This window comes from Meriones unguiculatus, chromosome 18 (genome assembly GCF_030254825.1).
Source record: "Meriones unguiculatus strain TT.TT164.6M chromosome 18, Bangor_MerUng_6.1, whole genome shotgun sequence".
Classification (NCBI taxonomy): domain Eukaryota; kingdom Metazoa; phylum Chordata; class Mammalia; order Rodentia; family Muridae; genus Meriones; species Meriones unguiculatus.
In genome coordinates, this window is record NC_083365.1 from 5,733,370 (window position 1) to 5,747,973 (window position 14,604).

At 49.9% G+C, this 14,604-nt stretch overlaps 2 protein-coding genes across 10 annotated transcripts; both read right to left on the bottom strand.

Moving 5' to 3' along the window:
• Positions 1-129: 129 nt before the first annotated feature.
• Positions 130-5,623, bottom strand: Slc39a5 (solute carrier family 39 member 5). 6 transcript variants are annotated; one of them, XM_060372173.1, is made up of 13 exons: positions 5,505-5,623; positions 5,029-5,108; positions 4,663-4,763; positions 4,049-4,402; positions 3,445-3,628; positions 2,563-2,725; positions 2,273-2,442; positions 1,950-2,090; positions 1,490-1,583; positions 1,249-1,407; positions 1,061-1,141; positions 768-958; positions 130-394 (listed from the first exon to the last, which is right to left on the bottom strand). In XM_060372173.1, the coding sequence occupies exons 4-13, from the start codon at positions 4,330-4,332 to the stop codon at positions 251-253; spliced, it is 1,611 nt and encodes a 536-aa protein (XP_060228156.1). In that variant the 5' UTR covers positions 4,333-4,402; positions 4,663-4,763; positions 5,029-5,108; positions 5,505-5,623; the 3' UTR covers positions 130-250. The 6 variants fall into 6 exon arrangements, with proteins under 6 accessions (XP_060228156.1, XP_060228157.1, XP_060228155.1 ...); XM_060372174.1 differs by lacking the exon at positions 5,505-5,623 and adding an exon at positions 5,389-5,485 and having other exon boundaries at positions 4,690-4,763; XM_060372172.1 differs by lacking the exon at positions 5,505-5,623 and adding an exon at positions 5,389-5,485.
• Nabp2 (nucleic acid binding protein 2) lies at positions 5,613-13,734 on the bottom strand. 4 transcript variants are annotated; one of them, XM_021654826.2, is made up of 7 exons: positions 13,629-13,734; positions 13,132-13,233; positions 12,572-12,710; positions 12,404-12,475; positions 12,170-12,251; positions 12,024-12,087; positions 5,613-6,099 (listed from the first exon to the last, which is right to left on the bottom strand). In XM_021654826.2, exons 2-7 carry the CDS (start codon positions 13,208-13,210, stop codon positions 5,900-5,902), a joined length of 636 nt encoding a protein of 211 aa, XP_021510501.1. In that variant the 5' UTR covers positions 13,211-13,233; positions 13,629-13,734; the 3' UTR covers positions 5,613-5,899. The 4 variants fall into 4 exon arrangements, with proteins under 4 accessions (XP_021510501.1, XP_021510504.1, XP_021510499.1 ...); XM_021654829.2 differs by having other exon boundaries at positions 13,611-13,728; XM_021654824.2 differs by lacking the exon at positions 13,629-13,734 and adding an exon at positions 13,386-13,604.
• Positions 13,735-14,604: the final 870 nt, after the last annotated feature.

The window sequence follows — 14,604 nt, forward strand, 5'->3', positions numbered from 1 at the left end:
ATCCCTCAAGACTGATGCACCCCACATCCTCCAGGCCCCCATGCTTGTCCTCCCCAAACCTGCTTTGAGCCCTCCCACTACACCCTGGTTTTCTATGCTGTTTTGGTGCAAGTACAACTGTCGTAGTCATGGCTTTGGGATGGGTTCTGTTTATTAAAATCCTATTGCTCCTACTGGCCCTGTGTCCCGCCTCCATTCCTGCGGTGGGGGGAAGGAAGGGCAACCTGGATATTTTGCCACTGGCCCCATATCAGCCATCAGGAGCTGTGGGCAGGAGCTGTTCCTCCAGCAAGGCTATAGTAAACATGAGGCTGCCTCCCAGCAGCAGCCCCAGCCCCTGCAGAACCACATGGAGCACAGGCCGGGGCTCAGGATCACGGAGCAGGGCAGGCAGCTGGAAAGAAACAAGATGGTTGGGATTCTGTGCTTACCTGGGACCTTCTTATCTACTTCTTTTGAGGCAAGAGCTCTACAGTGTTGACCTGCAACACTGTAGACCAGACTGACCTTGAACTCACTGTCCTGAGTGGTGGGGCCAGTAGTATACACTGCCAAGCCCGCCCCACGCTCTGCCCTCTCAACACGAGAGGGTATAGGACAGTATCAGCAGCTCCCCTGCCCCTGCCACCACCTTAGTGCCTGCCTTCTGATAGGGTCGTGAGCCAAGACTCTCCAGACCTGGAGATGGACAGCATGGACTGGCGCCTCCCTTTCCATACCTGCCTGCCCACTGTCCTCGAATTGTCTGTTTACCCCACATTGCTCACCATATCCACAAGGGCCACATAGAGGAAGACCCCAGCTGTGACCCCAAACACCCAGGGAGTGAGGGGGACCGGGCCCAAGCTGAGCCCTACCCCCAGGGCTGCACCCCCCAGCCCCAGGGCTCCAGAAACGAGGCTCAGCAGCAGCAGCCTCCGGAAGGACAGTCCTGCCTGAAGCAGCATTGCAAAGTCACCTGTTGTGGAGAGAGGTGGGTCAGAGCCACCCATCTGAGTTCTGTTCCTCAGTGGGTCTCTGCTGTCACCTATCCCACCTGCCCCACTTGTACCATTCATACCCAGTTCATGGGGCAGCTCATGGCAGAAGACTGCTAGTGTGGTGCTGAGGCCACTGGAGAAGCTGTCAGAGAAGGCAGCACCTGGCAGCAGCAGAGTCAAAGGGTTCTCATCTCGCTTGCCTTCCTAGTAGCTCACCTGCCCTGCTGGCTCAGCCCTGCTTCCCACCCCTGCCTCTGGGCCCTCAAACCTAATGCGAGCCCATCAGTGAGGTTGTGCAGGCCGTCTCCCAGGAGGACCATCCAGGCCATGCTGCTACCCTGGTGCTCATGTCTGTGGTCTTGGTGCCCAGGAAGGGCTGGAGCTGCTGGGGGTGGGCTGTTCTCCCTCTGGCCCTGAAACTCTGGCTCTGAAGAAGAAGGACCAGGTCAAGAGCTGAGAACCGCAAGTGGGGATCGCAGGCTGCTGTGCTCATCTTCTCTTCCACTCACCTGAAGCTGCCTGGAAGGGTCGAAGGACCATCCCACTGCCATCCTCTGGGTCAGGGCTTGGTTCTCCAAGATCCCTTTTGCTCCTGCAGCATCTCTGAAACGGGAGAGTATCCCTCCTGGTGGAGGAGACAGCAGGGCCAAGGGCTAAGGGGAGACCAGGCCAGCAGCTGGGAAAATGAGCACCTGGTTCCACTGCTAGCACCTGGAGAATGTTTTTTTGACCAACACCCTTTTCTCAGGTTGGCATCTCTCTCTGTTTAATGTTGATAGGAAATGTAGAGAAGAAGCCATTTGGCCAAAAGTGCCAGGTCCATGCTAAGAGGCCCATACCCACTCAGGGGTGGACAGGTCATGTGCAGTTGGCCAAGCTGCCAGGGTCCAGAAGCACAGGCTGCCCCTTACCTTCTGGCCTGGCTAGGACTCTGGGGTTGACAGGGAGAGAAGAAAAGACGCCACTCACTGGCCTGAGCCCTCTCCTCCGCACAAGTCCCAGCATGTTCTCCAGCACGAAGAGGAGAAAGAGGCCCCCAAGCACTGACAGCCCTGGACCCAGATCCTCCTCTGGTTGCTCACTAGGTCCTGCGTGCCGCCTTCCTTGTGCCTGCCAGAAAGTAGATCGAAGCAGGCCCTGGAAACCCCACACCCAATAGCATCCCTGTCTCCCATCGAGGGTTAGCAAGCTTTTACTCCTACAACCCCAGTAGAAGACACCTGTGGCTAGAACCAGGCTAGGATGTGTGAGCTGACTGAAAGGGACAGGTATAGAGATGGTGTTTCACATACATGTGGCAGCAGGTGTAGCAGCGCATCCCCACAAAGAGTGCCCACGGCCAGGGCCCCCAGGAAGCTTAGCACAGGCCGCAATAGACGAGGTCTCAGGAGCCGCAGCAGCAGCAGGGAAAGGGGGGCAGGGAGGCTGAGCAGCAGGACGGCCAGGGCACTATGAAGCAGGGCTGGGGAGAATAGGGACTAATGTTAGATCAGGGCTGGCCCAGAGGCATGCTGTGGGCAGAAAGGGAGGTTGGACCCCAGTGAGCCCTCTTCCAGGCTGCCCACCCTACTCGTCCGCTGACCAGACAGTATGTCCCCTGGAGGTGCTGGAGCTGGGGTTTTGATGCAGACGCGGCTGTCAATCTGGTAAAGCAGGGCTGGGCACAGGAGAGCAAACTGATGAGGGGTCAGAGGAGCAACAGGGCTCAGGCCAAAATTGACCAGCAGCTGGGAACCATTCAGACACTGGAGATGAGGGGAGGACTGAGTGTTAGGGAGTCACAGGGAACTACAGCTCAAACCTTTCCCCTGTTCTTCCAGAGTTCAGTTCTCTCTAGGATCCCCTTGGCTCGCACTGGCCCCAGAGACAGGGGACAAGGGAACTTACTAATTAATGTATGTTAATCACTGGTAAGTAAGGAATCCAATATAAGTATTCAACACGATTTCTCAATTTCCTAGTGAATATTGCTGTCATCTCCCTCTTATGCCCTAGTAATTTCCTTGTTTTAGCAATGGAGCTGTTTGGGCAACTAAGCTGGAGCCCTTTATGATAAAATCCTAGATGAGAAAGAACCCTGACATGCCATCCATCTTTGGTCAACACCGTCACATTACATGTTGACGCTGCCTAAGCTGGACTGCTGTTCTTGATGGGGCCAACTGACCTCAGGGTCTGGTGGCATCGTACGTGGAACAAGGAACAAATTGACTGTTTTTCTAGACAGATACAGCATCATCTCTAGGACATTCCTACAGCCTCCCCTGAGATAATTCTCTGGAAGCATGTTTGCTAAGTGCAGCCCCTGAATTTGGTCAGCCTGTACTAAGTAAGGTCAAAGGAAACACCTTATACCATTAGAATAACATATCCTAATACTGAGTAGTTATTCAATTACTGACTCTTCAGATACTTCAGCCCCCTAGTCATGGCTCCTTCCCTCTCAGGAGACCATCAGACTTACATCCTCATTCAGATGGTCAGCCAATGAATGGTCCAGCAGCAGAAGCCTGTGAAAGAGGTCTAGGCCTGAGGGCCCTGGCCCATGGGGCAGGTCGGGGGCATTTGACTTCTCTCGGTCATCCCAACCCGAAGGACCCAGAGGCATTCCTGCCCAGACATCCACACTCAGCTCCGGTTCCTGCAGCCTAGATTAGATGGATTAGCAAATCAGACTCACTCAAGCTCCCTGACGCCTGCCCTGAGAGTCTCCTGGGAGCTTTTGGGAAGGAGGAACAACCACAGTCCGTCCCAGGACCTGAGAGCTGTCATTTATAAGAGAGCCTAGAATGGGTAGCTATGGGCCTGGGGGGAAAGCTTCACACTGGGAGCCAAGTCAGCCTAGAGATGCTGAGTACTAAGAACAAGGACTTTAAGGACCTGGAGGAGAATTAAAGGCAGCAGAGGTAAGCAGGACTTTAAGGGTGCTGAGCAATTGGTGCTGGAGGACTTATAATTCTGGGGATTCATTCCAGGAAGCCAGCCAGCACTGTGCAACCGGATAAAGCAAAACCGACCGAGTAGAGCCAGGAGATATCACATTTTGGGGTTGGGAGAGAAAGTAATACCTGTGTGTGAAATTGTCACCACTTGAGGGTACAGCCCGCCCAGTTGGAGGCTCATGGTGACCCAGGCGGAGCCCCTGAACTCGGCCCAGCCCTAGGCTGTGGAGAAGCCGAGCCAGGCCCCCTGCAGTCAATGTCCCATTCTCTCCATACTGGCCAAACAGCTGGGCCAGGTAGTGGTTCTGTTCCTGTTCAGCTGGGCCTAGGTTGGGGACTGAGCCTCCTACCCAGCCCAAGACCACTGCCATGCACACGCCAGCCAAAAGATGATGCACTGAGGGGCCCATCACTAGGGGTGTGGGCTAGAGGCTCTGGTTCTGACTTCTATTTCCTTTGGAACATCCTGAGGAATATACCCTAGAACAAGGAGGCAACGGTCAGATCAGCTCTTCAGCTCAGAGCTGGGGAGAATGCTCATATACATTTCCCACTGCTTAATCTGAGTCCATCAGCAGCCTCGGGCTTCCTCTGTCCCTCCCCTCTGCCTTCTGGAGCAGCCTCCTGACTTAGAGTTCTCCCCTATATCTGGTCCAGAGGGGACACCATCTCAGATCCCCTAGATCCAGCTCTCAACCTTGCTCCACTTCCATATTCCCCCTCAATTTATAGGTCCTCACCCCTACTGGCAATGTGAGAGCTGTCACCTCAGGTTCCTGGAAGGCCTCCTGAGTCAGGGAGGTCAGTCTTCAGATGCAGTGGAAGCCACGTCACATAAAGGCTGAAATGGATAGGTTCTCTTTAGCCTACCTGTTTAGGGGCGGGGCAAGTGTGGGAAGGTTCATATAGAAGTTAATGGTTCACTGGTCTCTGGGATGGGAGGGTCAAAAGTCAGTCTTTGCTGGGCCCTCACTGGGGAGGGGCCACCCTCTGCCCTGAGGAAACCACATGGTGAGGAATCTGTGTTTTTCCTCTTAAATATTTTATAACCTATAACCCATTCAGTAGCATTCAAGCCTTCTCCTGAATGTACCCTTCCCACGTACCTTACATCTGGCACTGAGCTTCATCTGTTTCCAACCCCATCCCCACATTCCCTGGAAAGTTGAACCAAGGTGTCCCTAAACTGGGAGGTAGGGAAGAGGAAGATGAGCAGCCAGCCCAGATACGTTCAGGAAGGAAACTGTGCTTAGCCCCCACCCTGGGAAGCGGAAGTGCTGCGGTTCCCCACTCGAGCAAGCATTAACTGTCATTGACACTCTGGAATCAATGAACAAGAAAGGGGAAGTCCTGCTGAGGAAAAGAAGCCAGAACAGGGCTCCCCTCTGACATCTGACTGAGCTTAAGAGGAGGGGAATCAAAGTCTTATGAGCATCATCACTCCAGTGGGTTGGGGTTGGCATTACCTGAGAGCAGAACAGGAGACACAAAGGACACCCAGAGGAAGGGGGACCCAGCCTTCTTGTAGCAGGCAGGCTGGACAAGGGTCACATGCAGGGAGGGGGTAGGGGAGGGACACTACCTTAAAGGGGCAGGCTTGCTTTGCCCAAGGCCTCCTTGCCTGGGCACTGCATTCCGTAAGTACACACCTGCTAACCTCTTTTCCTACGAAAAACAAAGGAGTCTAGAATAGAGTGGGAATATTTATTAGGAAGGAGGGGTTTCAGTTAGACCCTCATATCCCACACAAAAAACAGACTGTCTTTTTCAGAGGAACGAGAGCAGGCAGTGTCAGCAGGACAAGGAGGGCATGAGTGGATAAGGCCACTGCTCACCACCCCTCCAGGGAAATTTAGTGGCTAAAACACATTATTCCACCCTCCAATCCCAAAGCCAGCAGCCCAGAGGAAGACTGTCTTTTTCTCAGGCAGAGACACTGGATCATGGTTGTGGTGGAAAGAGAGGACCCATTTCTTGCTATCTCTTGCTGCTTCTGCGGGTTTCTTTGCCGTTGCTGACAGGGTTGTTGGAGGGGCCAGGAGGGCCAGAAGGTGTGTGGTTGGGCTGGCTTCGAGTGATCCGGGTGCTGGGGGGATGTGAGGGAGTATGCGAGGGATGGGGGCCACCGACAGGACCCGCTTGGGTGCTTAGTCCATTCCCGTTCTGGCTCTCAGAAGCTAGTTGTAGGAAGGGAAAAAACCAGAATTAGGTGATTAGGGTAAGAGGGGGTCCATCCTTAAGGTCTACTTCCATGCCCCAGTGAGTGAATGAGTCTTCATCATGCAAAACTGCGTAAATGCAGACTAAGTAAGTGTAAAAAGGTTATGGGTTGCAAGTATGACTGGGGCCTGAGCCTTGACAACTTGTAATTGTCAACTTGACACAACCTAGCTTCCTGGGAAGAGGCAGTGAAGGACTGTCTACATTGGTTGCCCTGTGTCCACAGGAGATTAACTTAAGCCCATGGTAAGACCTAGCACCCTGTAGGCAGCACCATTCCCTAGGCAGTTGGTACTGGCTAGAGTGCAAGATGCTATGGGCTGCAAGTGTGAGTGGGACCCTTGATAATTTTGGAAGTTGCTACATGAACCCTATATATAATAAGTGTGTGTGTGTGTTATATATTTCTCTCATGTATCTCTGTGTGATTGGAAATCAGACCTAGAATTAGCTGTTTAGTTCAAGGCTCAAAGATCTCTGAAGAAATGTCCTATGGCCTAGGGTGATTGTAAAACTAGAGAAGCACAGCAAGAAGGGCTCTAAGTTTTTGTTTATATGAAAAGATGGGTCTATCCCATGGGATAGATGCTTGGGTTAGACACCCAACACTGTTAATAAGATAAAAAATAATCCCTCTATCTGAACCACTTAGTTACACATCACCCCACAACTATGTATAGTTTGTATTTACTTTAGTGCATATGTATGCATGCATGCGCTTGTGTATGTGTGTGTGTGCACACACACGCATGTATGTGTACAGTCCTTGGGAGTTGGCTGTCTCCTTCTACCATGTGGATATTCTGGGAATTAAACTCAGGTTGTCAGGCTTGATGTCAAGTACCAGTTCCTGCTGAACCATCTCACAGATCCCCAAATCCTATATCTTAAACATTTTAATGGAGCTGGGGATGTGAGATGGCTTAACTCTGGTAAATGTACAAATCCCTGCATCTATCATAGCATAGTATAATTGTTATTCCTACAGAGGCTAAAAGCCCTGAAAGGCAGGTGCTGTGTTTTATTCCTTGACATTAGTAGGTGCTCTATAGATGCCTACTAAATGAAGACTGTCTCTGGTGTACAAAGGACAGTGAGGGCTGGAAAGATGGCTCAGAGGTTAAGAACACTGCCTGCTCTACCAAAGGTACTGAGTTCAATTCCCAGCAACTACATGGTGGCTCACAACCATCTATAATAAGATCTGGTGTCACCTTCTGGCATGTAGGCATACATGCAGGCAGAACAGTGTATACATAATAAATAGAATTTTTTTTTTAAAGGCCACTATGAACCATCAGCAACATAGAACTATAGGTTACTAGTTCCCTGCTCAACTAAAGCATCTGCAGCCCAAACTGAAGGGAAATGTCCTTCCCTCAGGACGGATAAAGGTGAATATATGGAACTCAATGTTAAGATTTTATGCTATAAATTAAACAAACAACTTTTGGGGACTGGGGAGGACTGCTAGGTTCAGTTCCCAGCATCCACACAACAGCTATAGCATAGTTCCATGGGACCCAGCACCCTCTCCTGGCTTCATGGCTTCCAGGGAAGTATGTAGTGAACAGACATGCATATAAGCAAGACACCCAAACATTAAAAAAAAAAAAAATCATTTTTTAAAGCTTAAGCTTTTGTGTGTGGCAGCGGTGCTATACACTTTCAATCCCAGCACCGGGGAAGGGAGGTAGAGGCAGGCAGAGCTCTGAGTTTGAGGCCAGCCTGGTCCACAGAGTGAGTTCCAAAATAGCCAGGGCTACACAAAGAAGCCCTGTTAAACAAAACAAAACAAAACAAAACAAAACAAAACAAAAAAACAAAGCAGCTTTTGTAACTAGGGGCTGGGATCACAATAGAGTGCTGGCCCTGTGTGACGGCTACATTAAACTGTCAACATGACACAGCCTAGAGGACCCAGGAAGAGGCAGGGTCTAAGCTGGTGGCCTATGAGTGCACCATGGGGGATTACCTATGTGGGAGGCCCGGCACACAGCGCAAGCGAGAGTGGAGCATCGCCTCTGCTCCTGACCATGCACACGATGTGCATGCTCGTGCTCTGTCCACTGCAGTGATGGGCTACATGTAACCCTTCCTCAAGGTACCCCTGGCTGTCAGGATACCGTAAGACAACAGGGAAACTTGCACTCACAAAAGCCTGGGGCTGCTCCTTACATTACACAGAGCATGGTGGCACTGGAGAACTGGCAGGATGATCGTGAGTTCTAGGTCTTAACCCAGCTGTTGGAGGTCAACCTTGGCTACGTGAGACCTATCTTAAAACAAGCCTCCATCACCACTACAACACTCTCACATGGGCTGAAGGTGTCTCCCAGGTTAGGGCTTGCTGCTAAGCCTGATGACTTTGAGTTCAATCCCCGGAGTCTGCATGGAGGAAGGAGAACTGACTCCCACAAATTGTGCCACATGCCACAAGCGTGAATGCTTCCTCCCAGAATAAATAAATAAATAAGAAGAAAAGATATACATAACAAAAAGATTTACAAACCAAAAAAAGAAAAATAATACAAATAAAAAAAAAACAAGAAAAATATCTCTCATTTCTATTAGTAGATAACAAAGTGAAAAAACATGTGACAAATGAACATTAGGAGCCTATGATCACAGGTACAGGTGTACCTTTTCTTTTATTCTTTGTTTGTTTTTGAGACAAGATTTCCCTGTGCCACCCTGGCTGTTCTGGAACTTGCTTTGTAGACCAGGCTGGCCTCAAATTCAAGAGATCGGCCTGCCTCTGCCTCCTAAATGCTGGGATTAAAGGTGTGTGTCACCATGTCAAGCAGGTGTACCTTCTTTTTTTTTCTTTTTTGAGACAAGGCCTTGCTGTGGAGATGAAGCTGCTCTGGAACTCATTCTGTGGAGCAGAGTGTCCTCAGAACTTGCAATTACTCTCCTTGCTTCTGTTGTACAAGCGTTAGACAGTGGCCATGCCTGGCTCCTGAATGTACCTTATTAGAAATGTTTGTAGCTAGGCATGATGGTAACACACCTATAGTCCAGCACTTAGAAGGTGGAGGTAGGAAGAGATTTGGCTGCATAGTAAGTTTGAGGCCAGCCTTACATGAGAATTTCTCTAAAAAAATAAATAATAAAAAATAAAAATAATACCCTATTTTATTCTGTTTTTTTTTTCCCTCTTTTTTTCTTCATGTATGTATGTATGTACATAGGCAGGGTCTCCCTGACTGGCCTGATACTTCAGGCTAGCCACCAACATGGAGTGATCCTCCACTTCAGCTGCATAAGTGTAAGGATTACAGGCATGAGGTATCCTACCCAGCATCAAGTCATTTTAAATTGCCTGAAGAGGGCATGTGAGGTCAAAGAGCCCTGGATCCCCTAGAATGGAGTTGCATATTGTCATGAGCGGTCATGAGGGTGCTGAGAACCAAACCAGGTCCTCTGCAAGAGCAGCCACTGCTCTTAGCCACCAAACCATCTCTCCAGCCCTAAGTCATAAATCTGAAAACACATGCCAATTTCTATTGTGGAATTAATTCGTATCAATTTTGATTGTCTTATTGGAGGTTCTCCACAAAGCCAGAGCCTGTAGGATATATGCAGTCATGTATCATATGTGAGGGGTTGTCTCCATTTGTTGGCTGTGGGCATATCTGTTGGAAACTATAATTATCTTAATTATGTGGGAAAACCCAGCCCACTGTGGGTGGCTCATTCTATTTGTTTGTTTGTTTGTTTGTTTGTTTTGTTTTGAGACAGGGTCTATCTATGGAGTAGTCCTTACTGTCCTGGAACTCACAGAGTTCTGTCAATGACTCCTAAGTGCTGAGATCAACAGTGTTGCTGCTGTGCCAAGCTCAGGTGACACATTCTAAGAGTGGAGAAACTGGGATGAGCACAAGCCAACCAGCATGTGAGCAAGATTGTGAATTCAGCCTCTCTGCTGGTGGCTATGGATGTGCCCAGCACTTTCAGTCAGCAATGGGCACAGGTCCTGCAGTGGTTTCAGTCAGCAGACAAAGGGCTTTGGGTGGTGGCTCAGTGGTTAAAAGTGCTGGCTGTTCTTCTAGCTAACCCAGGTTTGGCTCCCAGCACCCACACTGCAGTCACAATCATCTGAAACTCTAATTCTGGAGAATCTGCTACCCTCTTCCAGCCTCCTAGAGCACTGTATACAAGTGGTAATCATACATGTAGAGAAAACATACATATTATATAAAAGTAGATAAAATCTCAAAAAATAAACTTTTAAATTACTACAATAAATAAAGGAACTTCCTATTGTCTAGTGACACTGTAGCTACTGCAGTTGTAGTAAGATTCAACACTAATGTGTTTGTGGTGATGTTGGTGTAAACCAGCCGACAGAGCTGTGAGCTTTAAAAAGGCATGGCACACAATTATGCACAGTATATCAACTTATAATAAATGGCCATGTGGTCATATATTATTAGCTTAAGTATTTACAATTCTTTCTTTGTGTTTTTTTTGAAACAAGGTTTGGCTATGTATGTGGCCTGGAATTTGCTATGCAGAGCGGACTGGCCTCAGACTTACAATGATTCCCCTGTCTTTACCTCCCGGCACTGGAATGTGTGCCAGTATACCCTGCTGGAACATGTTTGCTATTACTATTAAATAGTATAGTCCTTCTATTTACAAAGAGAAATCAAAATTTGGTGTTGGTTTGTCATTTGTCTAGCTCTAAATCTTAGAATAGACAGGAACTTGTGACAATCCTTTTGCCTCGTCTCCTCCCCAGGGCTGGGACTACAACTGTGAAGAAATAGGTAACAATACAATTATTTTAAAAATTGTAGCATATGCCTTAAAAAAAAAAAGATTTATTATTTATAGTTTTCTGCCTGCATGTACACCTGTAGACCAGAAGAGGGCACCAGATCTCATTATAGATGGTGGCAAGCCACCATGTAGGTGCTGGGAATTGAACTCAGGAACTCTAAAAGAGCAGCCAGCGCTCTTAACAGCAGAGCCCTCTCCAGCCCAGCATATACCTTTAATTCCAGAACTAGTCAGGCCTAAGCAGGAGCTCTGTGAGTTTGGGGCCAGCCTGGACTACATAGTGAGACACTGTATCAAAACAAAAAGAAAGCTGGGTTGGGGGGGGAGAAAGAAAGAAACAAAAGAAAAAAATAAAAGAAATTAAAAACATAGGTTATGCCACATAACTTGGGGATGAAGTAAGCCACAATTCAGGGGTGTATGTGTGTGTGGACCTATTTCTCAGAATATATTTTTATCACTTAGTGATTTTTTTTTACTTAAAAAAAATTATTTAATTTTATTTCATGTGCATTGGTGTGAGGGTGTCAGAAACCCTGGAACTGGAGTTACAGACAGTTGTGAGCTGCCATGTAGGTGCTGGGGATCAAACCTAGGTCCTCTAGAAGAGCAGCCAGTGCTCTTAACCACTGAGCCATCTCTCCAGCCCCTTGCTTTGTGATTTATGAGTATATATACATATATATACATACATATATATATACACACACATACATATATATGCATATATACATACATATAACATACATATATAAGCACGCACATACACATTTACATACATATATGTGTATATAAATGGACTTATTACAAAGAATGTACAGTGATATTTTAAATATGGTCCACATAACCCTGTTTGCTCTGTCATCTGCCCCACGTGGAGAAACTGCTTCCATTTGTGTTCCAGCTCTGCCAGTGGTTGAAACCACAGAGACTTGCAGAAGGAATGGAAATGAAGGTGCAGGAAGGACTGGGTAGAGGGAACATCTTGAAAGAACAGACACTTGTAAAGGGACATGGGAAACACAACTTTCTAGGCGGTGGAGAATGGGGAACTTAATAGGGAGAGCAGAGGGAAAGAAATGGATTCTCCTACCTGGAGAGGCGGCAGGGGGTCCTGTGGCAGCTTGGGGGGCAGTAGGGCTGCTGTCGTTCTGCACCTGAAGGCACAGGTTAGATACTCAGACCATGCTGCTTGGCCTGATCTGCCGTTTTTCTCTACTGTCAGGCCCGCGGACTCACCGATTTGTTGGGTGCCTGCTGAGCATTATACTCTGGATTGGGCTCACTGAAATTAGGAACTTCTGAATAAACCATACAGAATCTGCAAAGAAAAAAGTCAAAGCCTTGGACCCATCCTTCCAGCCACAGACAAGTCGGACCACGGGGCGTGAACTGCACAGGCTTGTGTTGCTTCCTTGTAAACTTTCCCACTTGGGGCTGCTGGTGCTTAACTCAGTTCCCAAGACAACTTACTCTCCGATCTTCTGCAGGTCGCCCCCACGACCAGTGTACAGTGTCAGACAGCCTTTGAACACTGAAGCATACCTGCGGGGTGGAGTGAGGGCAAGCAGGACTCAGCCTTCAGCACAGTTGTGCGTGTTAAGCACACCCTGCCGCTGTTGCTGCTGGGAGCCGTCTTACCCTTTGGTGAGTCGGATAATGTCCCCGGGCTGGATTAGGTTGCCTACGTCGTCCCACACAGAGATATTGATGCTGCCCGTTTTGTCTGCCACTTTACAGGTCCGAACCTCGTGCCCGTCCTTTGTCTTGGTCACTCGGCCTTTAAGGGAAGAAATAACATGGGAGTGGAAGTGAAGCCATACAAGGGTGGTGGTAGTAAGACTCTGGGTATTGGCTGAGTGAGGTAAAGGCGTAGAAGCAAAGCCCATATCCCTCCATGAGGGCAGGAGGTTGTGCGTGGGTGTGTGGGCTGCTAGTGGAGGGTCCAGCACCATGGAGAGAGCCCTGAGTGGGAGGAATAAAAGGCCCGAGTGGCTAGTGAGGCAGTTTTATCTACTTTATACCCGAAAGCAGCTCCCCGCGCCAGCGGTCTAAGAGAGAGTGGGGTGAGGCAGGGCCTTGGGGAGCCTCCTCCTCGTTCAGGCAACAAGTTAAGAACGCAGGCGGTGGTCCCGTGTGCCCCCCACTCGCCACACTCCTCCCCTTTCTCTCCCGAGAGTCCACTGCGCACGCATAGCCACCTGTCTCCAGTACAATGAAGATAAGGTTCAAATTCTTGAGCCCGGGCTTGATATCCTTCACGAAGGTCTCGGTCGACATGCTTCCCGAGCCGTGGCACCCCGCTGGAAGCGGAAACGGGAGATGAAGGCTGAAGGCTGGGATTCTCTGCCCCCATGCTCCCGCCTGGCCTACCCAGCACACCAGGCGGGGGATCTGACGGCCTCGGCCCCTCGCTAACCCTTCTAGGAGACGAACTTCCCTGGGGGCCTCGTACTTCAAAATCAGGAGTTAGAGCTCTCTGGATAAGATGCTCAGGGGCTGGCAGGCCCCCTGTCAGGATGCTCTGTCTCACGCTCCGAAGCGGGGAGGCTGAAGGAGACGTGCAGGGAGCCGGGCGCGGCGCCGGGGAACAGACTCCTACACGGCGGATCTTCGGGACCCCTCATCCCCACAACCCAGAACTCGGGCGGTCCCCTCCCCCGCCCGACCCACCACCCACCCAGCCAGCAAGCCGGACCGTGCACACCACCGAGCCGCCCGCAGGGGGAGCCAGGGGGCTGGCTGCCGCCGCCGGATGCTGCGGAGCAGAACGCGGGAGCGCGTACATTCCCGGAAACGTCCCCTGATCTCCTCCAGCCAATGGGAACCGCGGTGCCGCTCGGAGCGCCCCGCCTCCAGCCACCGCCCAGTCCAATCAGGCCCTGACATTAACTGGCCGCGGCAGAGGCCAGTTTTAGGTATTAAAGGAGCCCCGCAAAAGGTTAGCGCGGGAGGGGAAAAGATGGATGGACCACCAGGGGGCGCCCCAGCTACCAATCTTCCCTTCCGCTCCGAGAAAGCATTTCAAGTTCTCGCTCTCTCTCTTTTTAAATTCTCTTTAAGTAGTGGCACAATGGAAAAAAGGTCCAAGGGCTTTGGAATGCAGCGGACCTGTCAAAAGTTTGAATTCCAGCCTGTCTCTTCGCTTCCTTTCTCGGTAATTCTTCAACATATAATTCCATTTTATACATAAAAATGGGCAGGTAGGTAAAGCCCGAAGTCTACGACGTCGCAGGAATTTACACATATGGAGACTTCATCTTTAAAACACTGAACAGTTCGCCCCAGGTTTGGACAAGTGGCATTTACACTGTAGATAGACAAGAGGCAAACTCAGCCCCTTTTGGAAGAAGTTGAACCAGGACGCAGAAAGCAAGTCTCGCCGAGCGGTAGTGATGCACACATTTAATCCCAGCACCCGGGAGGCAGTGGCAGGCGGATCTCTGAGTCCGAGGCCAGCCTGCCCTACAGAGCGAGTTCCCGGGCAGCCCGGGTAACAAAAAGAATGACCGGAGGTGGGAGTGGGGGCGAAGGGCGGAAGGCAGGGAGGAAGTCTTATTTGGTGCACAAGGCATGTCCAGTTCCTATTCCCTATTCCACTGGATCTCAGTCTCGAGCATGAAAGCACCCAGAACCTTGTCAGATTGTTCTCAAAGCTCTGTATTCTTTTGAGT